Below are 18,676 nucleotides of genomic sequence, written 5' to 3'. Positions count from 1 at the left end.
TGTTAATACTCGACTTGCAATCAATATTGATTTCTTTTTGGAAGTACTAAACTACCTATTCCGTAAAATAGGTTACAACTATATAACTTGATATTTAATAATCTAACAACTATATAACTTGATATTTAATAATCTATACATTTGATAGAGAAGCGCGCGATCGAGGAGATAGAGGGAAGTCACAACAGGAATGAGGTGCGTAAATTTTACCAAAAGATAAAAAGCCTGTAAGACGATCAGGGGAACATCGTAGTAGAACTGCAGTCAATGGTGAGAATATGGAAAGACCACTTCTCCAAATTATATAACGGCGATGATAAGTGAGATAAAACCACTCAACCTAGCCGACGCAGATCAACAATTCCGCCTACCCGACCTCTACGAAGTGAAGATAGCTATACCTTCACAGAGGCATCAGTCTCCTTAGCATTGCATATAAGATCCTTTCTGACGTATTATGGGAACGTAATAAAACCTGATAGGTCCTTATCAGTGTGGCTTCAGATCAGGAAAGTCCACTATCAACTAAATATTCATACTAAGGCAGATCTTGGAAAAAACCTAGGAGCTTCAAATCGATACCCACCACCTCTTTATCAATTTTAAAGCCGCGTATGACAGCATCAATAGGGAAGAGCTCTACAGAGCAATGTCTAGTTTTGGCATTCCTGTCAAACTTATCCGTTTATGCAAATTGACGATGGAGAATGCACGCTGCTCTATCAAGGTCGGAAAAGATCTTACCGATGCATTTGATGTCAAAAAAGGTTTTAGACAAAGCGATGCACTGTCATGCGACTTCTTCAACATCGTTCTGGAAAGAATTGTGCAAAACTTAACCGTCAACACTAGAGGCACAATTTTTCAAAGTTCCATCCAATTACGGATACAATATCGGATACGCAGATGATATTGACATAATTGGGAGATCAAAGCATGATGTCAACGGAGCGTTTTTGGGCATTGCGACTGAAACGAAAAAGATGGGTTTAGTGGTCAATGAGGCAAGACCAAGTATATGCTGTCATCAAAAAAGGACATTGAACAATGACGTCTTGGACAAAACTTCACCGTTGACGGCTATAACTTTGAGGTAGTTAAGGACTTTGTCTACCTAGGCACCGCCAATAATGCAGATAACGACACCAGCGCTGGAATCAAACGAAGAATAACTCTTGCAAATCGCTGCTTCTTTGGACTTAGAAGGCAATTGAGAAGTAAAGTCCTCTCTCGAGCATGTAAAATCACCATCTATAAGACACTCATCATCCCGGTTCTCATTTATGGCGCTGAGGCCTGGACCCTGTCAAAGAAAGATGAGATCGGCTTAGGATGCTTCGAGAGAAAAATTCTTCGGGTGATTTTCCGTCCCGTACGCATAGATGGAGAATTGAGGGGAAGATATAACGACGAACTTTACGGGCTGTACAGCGACAATGACCTAGTTAAGAGAATTATAGTCCAACGGCTTAGATGGCTTGGTCATGTAGAGCGAATGGACATCAATGCTCCAGCCCGGAAGGTCTTCGAATCCAATCCTGAGGGACGACGCAGTAGAGGAAGACCACGACTCAGGTGGCGCACTCAGGTGGCGAACTCAGATGGGTGAAGACCTGAACAAACTTGGCATGCGAAACTGGAGACAGCTATCAAGAAATGTACGGATACAAGTTCTTTTGTCGGGACTATCAGGCGTAGTACTAGACTGAGTGCTAGGACAGCTTATGTCTCATGTAAAAAAATTGGGCTTTTGAGTTCTTATCAATCTTAATTGCAATGTGACTGGATTTCATTTCAAGTGAAAGTGAAATGCAGAACCTATGTAGATGTATGAGTTCCACAATTTATTAATAACGCCCTCAGTTAAGTTAGGAGTTACCATTGGAGAATCTATCAGTTCTACTATTTAGAATAAGCATTAAAAAAACTTCAACAGAATTTTAATTACAACTTTCTATTATTCAGAATATTGAAAAATGGTCACATAAATTAATGCACATAATATGAATCCTATTTCATTTAATCTTTCTACTTCGTTTACAAAACAGGAAAAATTATTCAATTATAAAAACATCAGCAATAATAACATACTTACAAAAAAAGGTTTAATTTAAAATATCATACCTAGTTTTGGGTATATCGATGGTGGTATCGTCAAATAAAAAAAAAACTTAACCCAGTTTAAAATCATCAAAGCAAAACGATTACTTCCTCAAACATTTCAATTCTACCTACCTTTAGAAAAATGTATTAATCTACATAAGAAATTGACAAATAAAAACTAACAAAATTTGACACAGACCACCGAACTAGAAACTTTTCTTCAACAAAAAAAAAAAACAATAAAAAATAGAGCCCTATAAAGCGGAATTGAATTGAAATCAATGATTTTCGAAATTCGAAAGCAGTAAGCTAAACCACCACACCCATCAATTTAACAACGACGACGAGTGCGCTATGCACTATCGAGACCATCGCCATAGCCATCGTCATCCATTGCATTGAATACAACTTCCTGTTCTTTTTTTTTGATTTAACAAAAGCCCCTTGTTACCTAGTTACAGTTTCATTACCCTCAAGCGCCAAACACTTAGGTATAAATGTGCTGCATTGCTTTGCATTATGCCCTGAGGAGGAGCATATATTATGCATAGAAAAAAGTCCACTATATTATGTACATGCCACATATGTATATCTATAGACTTATAATGAAATCCAAATGAATCTCATTAGCTTTCTGTTAGAGTACATTGATCTCTATATTCGAAAAGTTTAAAGTAGGTAGGAAGAATAAAGTACTGGTAATTTTGTTTGCTTTTGTTGCTGAGTAATAAAACATACCTACCTGTACCTAACCTACAACAGTTTAAGACTGATTTCTTTTTTTTTTGTTAACAAAACAAGACATTTCCCTTTCGTTTCCGTTTGTCTTACACAATTCTAGTTAACTTGTAATATAAATGGTAGATATGGGATAGGTGTGGTTTTATAAAAAAAAGCTGAGGAAGCAAATTTAAAGTTTTCTGAATTATGGGAAAGTTCAATTTCGCCTTAAAATAGGAATTTTAGAGTCCTTAAAATGGCAGACTATTGTTATTTATTAGTTGCACCGGATACTTTTGGAGGCTTTTGAAGGGTTTGAAGACTATTGAATGCTATTGTTTTCGACACTTTATTTCTTCTTCTTCTTTTTCGGAACATAGTTGATACACTTATACTTGCGATTTGATTATTAAGTTTAAACTTCGAGAAGATTCTTCAAACCCCGCAAATTTCGGGCAGTATATCACCCCTTTGTGTAAGCATAGTCTTTTGCATAGCCCTATACAAATCAAATGGTTCAAAATTGTATGATTTTAATGTCAACTGAAGTTTTCAAAACATGGAATTACATGACAGGAAACTCCTCACATAATCCATCTATATTATTAGTTCTATGATGTGGTTTGCTGTCCTGTCTTGTTGGAACTACATAGTTGTATCTTCTACTAACTAACCAAGAGAGTCTGTCATACATATTCCAAATTCACTGCAAACGTTTAAATATTGGTGGTTTCAAAAATGACATATTTCGAACGTAGAACACAGCAAAAAGTCAAAAACTCACTGAATACAATTGCAAATTCTCAATAACTTCTGGGTTTTCTGAGCTCTATCAGCGGCTCATCATCGAAGAAAATGATAATCAAAAAGTCGATATTTTCTGTCTGTTGTTCCAACACCTAAGAAGAACATATACGAAGGAATTGTGAATAATAATCACATATGAAAAACATTCAATTAATATAATAACACTTTAAATGGCGGAGTTTGACAGCTGTCAAATGTCAGTGCTACCAACTTGAAATCACGAAATAAATGACCTTATATGAGGTGCTAGATTTTATGGCTGAAACACAAACACCCTTCAGCTTCGCCTGACGTTTACGAGTTTCAGCTTGGAACTCTCGTTTGATTTGACAATAGTAAGGAAATAACGTAATGTTACTCCAAACGGAAGCTCGAGATCAAATTTGCTGAACATTTACTTTGTCTGACAGCACAAAAGCTGTAAAAAAGTCAACACACAAAATACATTTGCTTTTGGAGGGATTCCTATTGGTTATTATAGGATTTCAATTTTTTTTTATTGTGAGAAAAAATAACAGCTGCTAATGACAGAAGTGCCATTTTAGAAATGTCATATTGGAAGCGTCATTCAAAACAACCTCGAAGCATGCCCAACTTAACGCAGACGAAGCCGAAGCTGAAGCGTATTTGTGTTTCAGCCGTTAAGAGCACAGAAGTTATCAGTGTGAATTTGTTTTTATATTTCACTTTGTCTTTTCAAAGAAATTTCAAAATATTTGCTATCCATTCATAGCTACAACTTTATCGGCTTTCTAAAAATTTTTTAAGAGTAAGCCCGTGCAACTGGGTTTATTAACTTTATTTAACATAAACAAAGAAGAAAAACAAAATAAACAAAAATATATAACAACAATGAAAAATCAGATATGCATAAAAACCAAACTAGACAATATGACGTCGGGTTTTACTTTTTTCAGATTTTAAAGTCGAGATTTCATTCAGCAAATTGTATCTTCGTCGTCGGTCGGTAAGTTGGTAGAAAATTGCGACAACAATGCTCCCGGCTCTTAAAAATGTTGTGTTATAAATATTTCAAATAAAGAAACAACAAGCGTTGTGAACTATACCAACCTTTTGAATGTAGGTATGCTTGTAAATGAAATTGAAAATTTATGAAAAATCTATACACTCTGCATCATTCGATTAGAGTTTTGTATTTCTGTTTCGAAAAGAGAAACATACTTAAAGACTTAAAGGAATCATATAATATTTTCAACGTATCAAATACATAATTTACAAATACGATTTTTTGAAGATATCGAACACTTTTTAAAACTTTTCTTTCATTCTAATCTCTAAGTTTTAAGAGCAAAATTTTGTACAACTAATTTCTAATACAAAAATAATATAAAAGCTGTATTTTGACCAATTCAGAACTTTTGAAATTCAATTCAATAAAATAAGAACTCAATTCAGTGATGTGGAATGTGTTTCAAACAAAAACTTAAATAACCAGTTGAGGGTAAATAGTTAATTTTCTTTTTTTTCAACATAAATTATTTTGCAGATACATTTTGGGTAGATATTTGGTTGTTTTGTACATAAAGTTCCGCTTAGATGAAGACAGCGATCTGCGACTACGAATGCTACGAATGATATGCTTTTTTGTTGTTGTTCCATATTAAAATAGTGAATATGAAATCTAATTAAATGAACATTTTTTAACATACGAAGGGTTCTGTTTTCATTTTCTTTGAATACCAATTAGTTATTCCCCTTTTCTATTTTTATACTAAGGTATGTTGCAATTTTATACATTAAAGGCACAAAAACAAATATAAATAAAAACCGGACTTACCTTGGGCGGCAAATACTTGATAGAATTGTGACAGATATGTTAAAATTGATAATCTGTCGGGTACTTCATAGGCAGCCATATCATCAGCATCTAACAGCGCTGGTATTCCCAAATGTCGTTCAGCTGTGCGGAATGCCAAATCATTGTTATAGTAAATGTCACCTTTGTTAAGTTTTTCAAATTCACTAAAAAAGAAAAGATGAAAGCAAAAAACGATTAATAAGAAAAAAGGAATGGTTACAAAATTTATTGCATTGTATATTTTTTTAAGAAGATAGTTATTATAAGAAGTTGATTTTCTAGATTTTCTTGATTTAATGGGGTGCAGAAAGTTTCTAGACTTTATTATTTAAAAATAATTATGTGTTTTTAAAAATTTGTATACCTAATTATATGATTATATGAGTTATGTATACATAGGGTTTTTTAATTAGGTGTTTCATATGCATATATTTTGGCAGCTTTTATTTTTGAAGCTGTTATCTTTTAACAGTTGACAAGAATTAACTACACCATTACTGAAACTAATGGGGAACTATTAAACTTGTTGAAAATTGTCCATGAAAATTATATGATGTTGCCGTTCTTAACTTCCCATATGAAGTTATTGTAATTGGTCCAATTTGTAGAATTAAAAATTTTGACATTTCTCAACGTTTCAAGGTGCTTAGAATCTAAATAGAACATTTTTAGAAAGATGTCAATGTTTGTGTGTGTACACACGTTCGTGCGTGCAGGAACCATTTTTCGTCTTCCAAGAACCAGTAAAGATTTCGACTTCAAATACATTTTTTTATACTGATATAATACAGAAAGGACTTTAAAAAAATGGGATTAAAAAAATGAGTGAACATTTTGGCTGACCCAAAATATCGCAAGAATTAATAACGCTAGTGCCTGGAATAACATTTCATATTATATATTATATCGGGATACCCAACTTATGTACAATAATTTATAAATAAAAAAAATAACTACCCTTGTATTTTTTGGCATTCTATAAATAGAAGAGTAAAAATTTAACTAGATTTTTGTATTTTAAAATTGGTACAACTGACAGAAGAGCTGTCAGAATAATAATACAAAAAAAACACAAATAGTAGAAAGTTTTGTAAAAATCAATAATTAAAATAAACTTCAGCAAAAAAAAAACTAACTTAAACTAATAAAATGGACAGTTTTCAAAAAAGTATGGTGAGAAAACATCTGGAAATTGATATTCTATAAAAATAGTTTATTTAACAATTGCAGCTTTGATATAAAATAAAAACTTCCAGAAGGGGGTTTGTTCGTAGACTACTACATTTACGTGCGGTATTGAAGCGAACTTGAAGCTTGTCTCAGTTCCTTATAAAACTGAATCGAGTTGAAACGAGCTTGATTTGAATTGATTCCGGTTGTTGATCGGAGCCGAGTCAAAATTTGTGAAAAAAAACCTGTGTGGAGGAGTTGGTTTTACAGATAATGCATTATGGTCTGTTTATTTGCATGTTTTTGTACAAAAAATATAGTTTTATTTTATTCAAATTCAAAAAATTGCACATGGAGAAGGTAGCGTATTCGTATATGTTGCTGAACTATTCATTATAAGAAACATACAAACACCATTTGCTTTTTAGAAAGTGCTGTCAAATTGAAACTTAATCATTTTTAAATCTTCTTGTGAGGTGGAAACTCCAAAAAGATTTATTAAATCTAAACTGAGATAAACCTTTAGTGGAAACATAGCAAAACTTAATTATTAACTTCCCATAGGAAGTTATTGTAATGGGTCCGATTTGTCAAATTGAAAATTTTGACATTTCTCGACGTTTCAAGGTCCCTAGAGTCGAAATAAAAGATTTTTAGAAAGATATCTGTGCGTGCGTGTGTACGTACGTTTGTACGTCCGTACGTTCGCGACGTTTTTTTCGTCGTCCATAGCTCAAGAACCAGAAGAGATATCGACTTCGAATAAATTTAGTTATACAGATAATAAGGCAGAAAGGGCTTCTAAGAAAATTGCGTGGGTGATTTTTTTACCATAGCAGTTTGAAAAAAAGGTGAACATTTTGGTTAACCCTAAATATCTTACGAACAAAAAACGCTTGAGACTTCAATTAAATTTTATATAATATATTGTAACGTGATATCAAACAAGTACATTTTTTGAAAAAAATCAAAAAATCCATCTAACGGTTTTTTCATAAATCAAAAAACTTGTCACCTCCAAAATTTGACGACTAAAATATGATTTCATTTCCAAAACAATTTTTTGCAACGAAAAATAATGTTTTTGAAATCTCATAAAATTTTGAGAAAAATCGTATTGACAGTTTTTTTTACACAAAATAAAAACCTAAAAAAAAATTAATAAAAGTTGGTAAAAATTGATTTTCGACTCAAATATCTTTTTAAAAATTTGAGATATTGGCTTTAATTTACTTTTATCTTTCAAAAAATATTGTTGTCAACATTCAGTAATATTTAAAAAAAATCGAATTGACAGTTTTTTTTACAAAAAATTGAAAACCGAAAAAAAAATTAACCAAAGTTGGTAAAAAATTATTTTCGACTCTAATATCTTTTCAAAAATTTTATATAATAGCTTCTGACTAATTTTTACTTATAAGAAATATTGTTTTCAACATTTAGTAAAATTTTGAAAAAAAATCGAATTGAAAGTTTTTTTACAAAAAATAAAAACCAAAAAAAAAATGTATAAAAGTTGGTAAAAATTGATTTTCGACTCCAATATCTTTTCAAAAATTGTAGATATTGGCTTTAAACTACTTTTATCTTTCAAGAAATATTGTTGTTAACATTTGGCAAAATTTTGAAAAAAAATCTAATTTACAGTTTTTTGTACAAAAAATTAAAAACCTAAAAAACATTAAACAAAAGTTGGTAAAAATTGATTTTCGACGCAAATATCTTTGCAAACAATTGAGATAATAGCTTCTAACTAATTTTTACTTATAAGAAATATTGTTTTCAACATTATGGCAAATTTTGAGAAAAATCAAATTGACAGTTTTTTTACAAAAAATAAAACTTGGTAAAAACTTACTTTCGACTCAAATAGCTTTTCAAAAATTAAAAATATTGGCTTCAAACTTATTTTATTTCACAGAAAATATTGTTTTCGATATTCAGTAATTTTTATATAAAAATCCAACAGTACGTTTTTTCATAAAAAATAAATCTACAAAAAATAGTACGCAAATTTGGTAAAAATTGTTACGAGTACATATAGACAAACTTTTAAGCAAGACAAATCAACAGACGGGATGGGAAGTTATCAGTGTGGGTCGCATCCCAGCCTCTTTTCTTTTCTATTCTTGCAAAATAAGCCGAGTTAGTCTATTTTCTTTAACAAAACCAAATACTACCAACAGTAACAGATTGATTTTTGTTGGCCAATGGAAAATACATGATTCCAAATGCACAACTACTCAACGAACACTATCGTCGAGATACGAATGGAATATCAATCGTACCAACATTTGAGAACGAAATCACATAAGATCCATTCGAGACTCGTATAAATGTCTAACAACCCATCCGTAGTAAGAGTCTACTTAGAAATTTATCCGTAGGATTCATACTATATGGATATTGTTTTTGTTATTCATGTAAACTTCTACTATACTATTGATAGATCTTCCAACAAAACACGGGTATGTTCACCTCGAATATTTTATGATTAAAATATGATTTAATCTCCAAACCATCCATTTGACAATTGTTTTTTATACAAAAAACAAAAACTTTAACAAAAACCATTATTAAAAGTTGTTACAAATTGAATTACAAATTAGGTGTATATCTTTTTCAAATTTAAGATTTTAGTTTCGAACTAATTTCATCTTATGGAAAGAATTGTTTTCTTCATTCAGAATAATTTTTAAAAAAAATGCAACAGTCAGTTTTTTTCCTTACAAATTTTAATCTACAAAAAATAGCTAGTACTAAAATTTGGTAAAAATTCTTGTTTGATTCTCAATATCGCGTGAATAAATGAAAATATGGACTCCAAAATAATTAAATTCCATACAGATTAGATTTTTTTTATAAAAATCCAATCTGTATTTGTTTGTATTAGAAATAAAAACTCTGCAAAAATGCTACTAAAAATTAGATTTTGAAATCATACTATTTTATCATATGCAAAATATTATTGTTTATTTTTAGTTAAGTTTCAAAAAAAATTCAACTTACAACTTTTTTTACAAAACACGAAAACGAAAAGAAATGGTTTTTGACTTAAGTGTTTGTTTGAACAAAAAAAGATATTGGCTTCAAATTATTTACCTCACACAAAATATTGTTATGGACATTTTGTTAAAGTCTTAAGCAAGACAAATCGACAGACGGGATGAGAAGTTATTAGTGTGGGTTACAGCCCAGCTTCTCTTTTGATATTATAATATGAAATCTCTTTTTGAAAAGCATATATTTTTTGAACGGATTTTAGTAAAATGTTTATTTTTGTGAATTAATCCAAAAATATGTTTTCCCCTGATAAAATTCGTGATCTTTATTGTCAAGATGTCGACTAGGAACACATTCAAATCTTAATTCGGTTTTAAGACGTCCATTAAAAAAATCATTACAGTTTCTACACAAAATCTTATTAATTTCTATTCACAAAACTGTATATTAAACACTCCTCTCCTCTGTTGACTGTATATGATTCATCGAACTTGAAAAATCGAATTGGTATTAAAAAAAGTAATCGATTTTGTTCATTACCAACAAGATGGAATCACTCCCGGTTTTCATCGCCTCCAGTTAACTTAAGTTTTTTCATCTTGAGACAAACTTTTATATGACGCAGAAGTTATGGTCAAAACTAAAGTCAATTTCCTGTGCAACATTGTATTACTTACTCGTATATTATAAATATATTGTAACACTTAAACGTTTCCTGGCAAAGTTTTCCTTATTGTCGTATAGCCATCATTATTACGTTATTATTATATTTTCATAAAAACGCTCAAAGACATTGGGAGGAATGAGATAGAGGTAGAGGTAGAGACAAAGAGAGACTTTTCATGACTTTACTTCAATTGCCGTTTGTAATTAATAAGATTTATGCTGATTTTTCATGTTAGTCAAATGATGATATGCGTTTTAGCAACGGTGCATGAATGGAAAAAGAAATCAGAAACAGTGTACATGTTGCACGTATTTGTTGGTTATAACTTTTGTAAAAATACCAATTGTGTTTCATCTGTAAAAGATACAATATGCTTCAAACTTTGTGTTTAAAGCAGACGCTTCACTAAATATTCACTTGAAATAATTTGTATAATGGGGGCATTTAAATGGCACCATACTAAACAATATCACTTTTTAACCATTGCGAAAGTCAAATATCAATTATTGATAGTTAATAAATTTTGAAATTTGGTCTTTAAGAACTTCATTAAGAACTTAAAAAGTTTTTGTTAATTACTAGATATTATTTTGAAAACAATGCCTCCATTTATTTACGGTAAATCGAAAATTGAACATCAACTTTTTACCAATTTTTTGTACTATATTTTTAAGATTGTAATTTCTATGAAAAAAGTAAATATTGAATATATATACAACTTTTACAACATTTTCTTTAAGATGAAATCATTTTAAGACAATATCTTTAATTTTAAAAGGATGTTTATGTTCGAAATCAATGTTTTTCAGTTCTTATAGTAATGTTTATATTTAGGTTTTTATTTTTGGTGTAAAAATTGTCAATTCAATTTTTCTCAAAATGTTATCAGTTTTAAAAAAATGTATCCTTCCATATCCTCCGCAGTCAATGCTGAGGATATGGAAGGACCACTTCTGAAGACTGTATAACGGCGACGATCAGGACGATCCATTCAACATAGACATTGAAAGCCGACAATCCCGTCCTCCCGACTTAGACGAAACAAAAATTGCTGAAGTCTAATAAAGCCGCTGGAGCGGATGGCTTGAATGCCGAGCTCTTTAAAGCAGCTGGAGATAAGTTGGTTAGGAGCATGCACCAACTTATCTGTAAGATATGGTCGGAAGAAAGCATGCACGATCAATGGAACCTCAGTATTGTTTGCCTGATCCTGAAAAAGGAGACCCTCTAAACTGCACCAACTATAGAGCAATCAGTCTACTTAATATCGCCATAAAATCTTCTCTACCGTCATATGTGAACGTCTAAAGCCCATCGTAAATAACCTACAGTGTGGTTTTAGACCAGGAAAGTCCACAGTTGATCAAATATTCACATTACGGCAGATCCTGGAAAAACCCAAGAACACCAAATCGACACCCACCATCTTTTCATCGATTTCAAGGCCGCATATGACAGCATATACAGGGACGAGCTGTATAGATCCATGTCTAGTTTTGGCACCCCTGCCAAACTCGTCCGTTTGTGCAGGATGACCATGGAGAATTCACGCTTCTCCATAAAGGTTGGAAACAACTTAACAGAACCTTCCGATGTCAAAAAAGGTTTTAGACAAGGTGATGCGCTGTCATGTGATTTTTTTAACATCGTGCTTGAAAGAATAGTGCAGAGCTCACACGTCAACACTAGAGGCACTATCTTTCAAAAGTCTGTCCAATTACTATCATATGCTGATGACATTGACATAATCGGAAGAACTTAGCGTGATGTCAATGGGGCTTTTGTGAGTATTGAGGCAGAGGCGGCAAAAATGGGTTTAACGGTTAATGAGGGCAAAACAAAGTACATGCTGTCCTCATGAAAGGACATACAACACCGACGTCTTGGTCAAAACGTCAAAATCGACAGACATAACTTTGAGGTAGTCAAGGACTTCGTCTACCTAGGCTCCGCTGTAAACGCAGAAAACAACACCAGCGCTGAGATCAAACGCAGAATAACTCTTGCTAACCGCTGTTTCTTTGGACTAAGAAAGCAATTGAGTGGTAAGGTCCTCTCTCGAGGGAAAAAAGTGTTAGACCCTTATCATCCCAGTCCTGCTGTACGGCGCAGAAGCATGGACTATGACAAAAGCGGATGAAAGCACCTTGGGTCGCTTCAAGAGAAAAGTTCTTCGTGTGATCTACGGTCCCGTATGCATCGAAGGGGAGTGGAGGAGAAGATGGAACGACGAGCTGTACGGGCTGTACAGCGACGTAGACTTAGCCAGAAGGGTAAAAGTCCAACGACTTAGATGGCTGGGTCACGCATGGAAACCAATGCTCCGGCCCGGAAAGTCTTCGAATCCGCACCCAAAGGACCGCGGATCAGGTGGCGCGCACAAGTGGAAGGTGACCTTACCCAACTTGGATCGCGCGAGACATCTAGCTATGGACCGAGCTAGATGGAGAAGTTTGTTGGGTGAGGCCCTAGTTCACACAGGACTGTAGCGCCACCTTAAGCAAGTAAGTAAGTAATCCTTCCTTGTATGAAATTATTTTGGACATACAAAAATTCTCTGTTCGTAAAATATTCGAAGCGGACAAATCGTTGAGGGACATATATTTTTACTTCTGTCATAGATCAAAAAAACAAAAAGATTTCGTAAACTTTTAGGAGACACTTGGTGTCAATGAACATCAAATTTTAAAAGTTTGTCAAACTCTATGGCTTTCTTTGGAAATGGTATATAGAGCAATGGAATACCTTATTTGATTTGCTTCATTTTAAGTTCATTTGAAGAGCCTAATCCTAAGGCTACCAGTATTTTCAATTTTTTTTTTAAATTTTATTGCTTTAATATTAAAATTAATTAAAGACTTGAACATAATATTTCAATCTGAGACAGCACAAATCCACCTCTTAGTCGAAAGTATTAAATCTTTTAAGTTGAAATTAATGAAAAATTCCATAAAATTTGAATATTGACATAAATACGGATGTAAAAAATCCTGAAAACTATAAAAAACTGAAAACTATTTACAATACTCTTAAATGTATTTTGGGTTACATTTTGAAGAATATATAAGAGAAAATGAAATTAATGAAAATAAAATAATGGAATTAGGAAAAGTTATGCGCAGCTAAGATGTTGAGTTATGTGTACAAATTTAACAAAGATTTACTTTCTGTAATGATAAAGTCAATGTATTAAAATATTTAAATCCGAAAAAAGTAACTGCTGGAACGATGCCAACAATCATATTTTCTGGTAGACGCTGCAATCATTGAACTGCTCAATTGTGAGTGGAGAAAACTAATAGGTGAGTTCAAAATAATAGAAAGTTTCAAGAATGATGACATTGTACAACAGCGGATTTTTCTTAAAAATTTGGAAGACGGTATGGGAGATTTAATTTTCGAAAACATGTAATTGTACATTTCACAACTTTGTTGTTTACCACATAGTAGCGCAGCAGCTGAACTCAAATTTTAAGAACTCAATATTATTAAAAAAGATAAAAGAAACAAATTGAACAGAACTGTACTCAACATTTTAGCTGTTGAGTCATCGAAAAATGTAAAAATTTTTAATTCGGTAATTCGGACCGATTACAATAACTTCCTATTGAATGTTAAAAAAGAGGCTTGGATGTGATCCACACTGATAACTTCCCATCCGCACCTGTCTATCAATTTTTCTAAATATTAATAACAAATAAAGATAAACAAATTTAAAGTCAATATTTTTCTTTGTTCTCTTGACTTGAGTCAAAAACCATTTCTTATAATTGTTTTGTTTTTGATTTTAATACCTGTTTTCATTTTAAAATTAAGTATAGTTTTGAAGACAATATTTCCTTTTTTTCTCGAGATATTCACATCGAACATTTATTTAAACAAATTTTGTGTAGTTTTCTTTGTAGATACAAAATTGACAGTTGATTTGATGTAAAAATTTGACCTGATGTCAACAAAGTTTTTCATTGATACATAACATTATTTTTATATACATCTTTTCAAAAACCTTTTATTTAAGTACAAGGGACTTAAGAATTGTTTTAATTTCCAATTTGACAAAAAAATCGGACAAATAGGAAGTTAATAATAATTTTAATTAATGCATTAAAGTTCTATTTTTCTATTTTACACTAACTGTTATTTTTGAGGACTTATTTGAGTTCTTTATTCTTCAAAAAAACAAAATTTTAAAGGATTTTGACTGCTTAATTGCGAACATATATTTATATCCTCTATATATCATCGAATAAGGTTTCATAGCTTTTTTACAGAAAGACTTATCAATAGGCTAAGAATTAATAACAATGTGTAAAATAGTTTGAATTTAATTTGTATTATAAAAATTCTCTTTATGAAAAAGTATAGAAATTAACTTAAAAGCTTTTGTCATTAAGTAAGCAAAAAATAGAATGTGGAGTAGTTTCGTAAGGTAACTAAAAACTAAGTCTTTAAACTCAACTCAATATAACATAGCTTCTAAACTTCTGTAGAAAGTCCCAACATTTCATTTTTTGAATAAGGAACAAACCAAATTGGAAGCTAGATTATTTAAGGTCATAAGGCTGCTCATGTCTATTGAATACAGCAAGATTCTTAATAAGCTTTTGAAATAATAATGCTTGATTTACCTCATTAGATCGTAACCAAAACATAACTTTTACCTGTCGAACTTGGAGTTTTTAAAATTGTGACAAAAATATGTCAAAAATCTCTCATCTGAAATCCTAAACGATTTATAAATCATATAAACAAAGTTCCAAGATTTTGAAAATTCGTTATAAAGGGTGATTTCTTAAGAGCTTGAGAACTTTTTTAAAAAAAAAAACGCATAAAATTTGCAAAATCTCATCCATTCTTTATTAGAAACGTTAGATTGGTCCATGACATTTACTTTTTGAAGATAATTTCATTTAAATGTTGACCGCGGCTGCGTCTTAGGTGGTCCATTCGGAAAGTCCAATTTTGGGTAACTTTTTCGAGCATTTCGGCCGGAATAGCCCGAATTTCTTCGGAAATGTTGTTTTCCAAAGCTGGAATAGTTGCTGGCTTATTTGTGTAGACTTTAGACTTGACGTAGCCCCACAAAAAATAGTCTAAAGGCGTCAAATCGCATGATCTTGGTGGCCAACTTACCGGTCCATTCCTTGAGATGAATTGTTCTCCGAAGTTTTCCCTCAAAATGGCCATAGAATCGCGAGCTGTGTGGCATGTAGCGCCATCTTGTTGAAACCACATGTCAACCAAGTTCAGTTCTTCCATTTTTGGCAACAAAAAGTTTGTTAGCATTGAACGATAGCGATCGCCATTCACCGTAACGTTGCGTCCAACAGCATCTTTGAAAAAATACGGTCCAATGATTCCACCAGCGTACAAACCACACCAAACAGTGCATTTTTCGGGTTGCATGGGCAGTTCTTGAACGGCTTCTGGTTGCTCTTCACTCCAAATGCGGCAATTTTGCTTATTTACGTAGCCATTCAACCAGAAATGAGCCTCATCGCTGAACAAAATTTGTCGATAAAAAAGCGGATTTTCTGCCAACTTTTCTAGGGCCCATTCACTGAAAATTCGACGTTGTGGCAAATCGTTCGCTTCAGTTCTTGCACGAGCTGTATTTTATACGGTTTTACACCAAGATAAGCAACACTCTCAGAAACAGACGCAATATTCTCTTCTGTACGCTCTGTACGCATTCGTGTGGTTGGTTTAATAACCAAGCAAACTGAGTGCGAAACTTGGTCACAATCGCATTAATTGTTTGCTCACTTGGTCGATTATGTAGACCATAAATCGGACGTAAAGCGCGAAACACATTTCGAACCGAACACTGATTTTGGTAATAAAATTCAATGATTTGCAAGCGTTGCTCGTTAGTAAGTCTATTCATGATGAAATGTCAAAGCATACTGAGCATCTTTCTCTTTGACATCATGTCTGAAATCCCGCTTGATCTGTCAAATACTAATGCATGAAAATCCTAACCTCAAAAAAATCACCCTTTAGAACATTAAGTTGTCGGAAATTAAGTACAACTAAAAACTAAGACTTTAATTATCAGGTTTATAAAGGGTGATTTTTTTAAAGCTATAAGAAAGTTTTTCAAAAAAAAAAATACATACAATTCAGAAAAATGCATGAAATCTGTATTTGAATCTTGAAGATTATTTCATGCAAATGTAGACCTTGACTGCGCCTCAAATGGTCTTTCCAACATTTCGGCCAGTATCTCACGAATAAATGCTTCAATGTTCCAATGCGTCAATTTAAAGCGGTCTTGTCTGTATAGACATGAGCTTTAACATAGCCCCACAAAAAATAGTCTAAAGGCGTTAAATAACACGATCTAGGCGGCCAATTAACCAGTCCCGAACGTGAAATAAAATGTTCACCGAACTCGCCTCTCAATAAATCCATTGTTGCGCGTGCTGTGTGGCATATGGCACCGTCTTGTTGACACCACATATCAAGCAAGTCAAGCTCTTGTATTTTGGTAAAAAAAAAGTTAGATATCATCTCACGGTAGCGCTCACCGCTCACAGGTACGTTACGATTCGCATCATCCTTGAAGAAGGACTGTCCAATGATGCCACCAGCCCATAAACAGTATCAAACTGGGACTTTTTCTAGATACATTGGTAGCTCTTGCAACGCTTCTGGCTGATATTCACTCCAAAATCGACAATTCTGCTTATTTACGTACCCATTACGATACAAAATGAGCTTCGTTGCTGATCACAATTTTTCGGTAAAAAAGTTGCTCTTCTCCCACCTTTCCAAGAAGGTGTCCAACAATTTAAGTTTGGTGCGAAAATTAGTCACCATAAAATGGAAGAAACGCGTGATGAACTTTCTCAACAGACCAGGCACTTTGATGATAAAATTCAGTATTTGACAGTGAAACAAAACACGAAACCTTCGTCAACTGTTTAAACCAGTGTTGCCAAAAAGATAATAGCTAAAAAATCACCCTTTAGTATTATAAACTCTATTAATCAAAGCTGTTGATCTTTAAAACCTAACATCTCTAAAACTATGCAGACAAAATTTGCAGCAAAATATATGAAAATTGTGTTCTTCCTTTTTTCCTTAAATTCCTTAACTTGCCTTTAGTTCATTATCTACATTTACCGCAACTTATCCAGAATCCAGTCTTAAATTAAGAAATTTATTTAAATTTACCGTCATGAGCTTGAGCATCCATTTTATTAAGAAAAAAAAGCAGAATTCCTCTTATCATAAATTTAATGAAAAGAAAATGGAATTGAAATCGCATTAATGAAGTTATAACTCAAGAATTCTGCTGATGGGGCCAAGAACAAAAAATGATGCCAAAAAGGAAGGGGTGCAGCATTTTTAAAGAACTTTTTCATATAAAATATCGATTGTTTGTGCAGCATTTTTATTGAGTTGTGTTGTGTAATCGAATTCGTCGTTTTCGTCGTCGTTGTCGCTGTTGTCGTCATTAGTCAATGCGCTGCCCCGCCACCGCTACTGCTCGAAGTGCATTGTACAATTATTGCTTCATATTTTTGTTGCCTTTGCTAATAAAATGGAACTAGCCCATAGTTTTAGCTGAATAAAAAATATATGTATATGTTTTATATTTTTCAAAATTAATCGTGAGGTAAGTTGTGCAGTATTTGCGGATTGAATTTGGATGGACTGCAATGCACTACACAGGCACTGTGCACGCCGGCCGCCGCTGCGCTGCTGCACGGGCACGCTTGTCCGTGTTATTGTTAAGCAGCACGAAATGCCAACATAAAGTCGAGATTACACCCGGAGTCGTGTTTATTTTTATTTTCTTTATATTTTTGCGCTTTCAGCAACAACGAAGAAAAAAAACATTGAAACTCAATGGTAAAATAATGATTTCATTAGATCTATCAATCGATCACCGGCATGCCGCTGCTATAGGCCACAAGTACATATGTAGGTATACCTTACCTTACCTTACCTAAATGTTAGACATTTCGACTTAAATGTTAGTTATATTCTACTGTGAAACTACTGCGCTTCTAAATAATCACCGGATATTGGTTTTTGGTTTATACTTTAATCGGATGGTTGGTTTGCAATAATTTTTGCAGCGATTATAATTTAAAGTTGCATAATACAATAGATGTGGCCATGGTGAAAAATGGACACCAGGAGCTATTAGTCAGGTGAAACGATTAAGTTCGAACATATGTATGTAGGTAGTTTAAGTCAATTGGATTGTGCCATTAGCAAAAATGTTAAGCAATATGACTGATTGTTTTATAACGTCTATGAGAACTAAGAATTTCCGTCGAAAAAATGTCAATAAGTACCAACAGTTGTTGTTGGTCAAATGTGTTTGTGGTTTTTATATGTTTAATGGGGCAATTTCGGTTGAGGAATTCTGC

At 32.8% G+C, this 18,676-nt stretch overlaps 1 protein-coding gene across 1 annotated transcript in view; it reads right to left on the bottom strand.

Moving 5' to 3' along the window:
- Positions 1 to 18,676, bottom strand: part of LOC129946124 (MICAL-like protein 1) — a 203,191-nt gene that overhangs the window by 91,767 nt on the left and 92,748 nt on the right. The window contains exon 4 of the mRNA XM_056056167.1: positions 5,429 to 5,613. Coding sequence (XP_055912142.1) covers positions 5,429 to 5,613 — 185 coding nt within the window. The remainder of the gene's footprint in view (positions 1 to 5,428; positions 5,614 to 18,676) is intronic.

The sequence above is a fragment of the Eupeodes corollae genome, chromosome 2, assembly GCF_945859685.1.
Source record: "Eupeodes corollae chromosome 2, idEupCoro1.1, whole genome shotgun sequence".
In the NCBI taxonomy this organism is placed as follows: Eukaryota; Metazoa; Arthropoda; class Insecta; order Diptera; family Syrphidae; genus Eupeodes; species Eupeodes corollae.
Note: the sequence above shows the minus strand (reverse complement) of the source record. Positions and strands in the feature narration are given on the sequence as shown.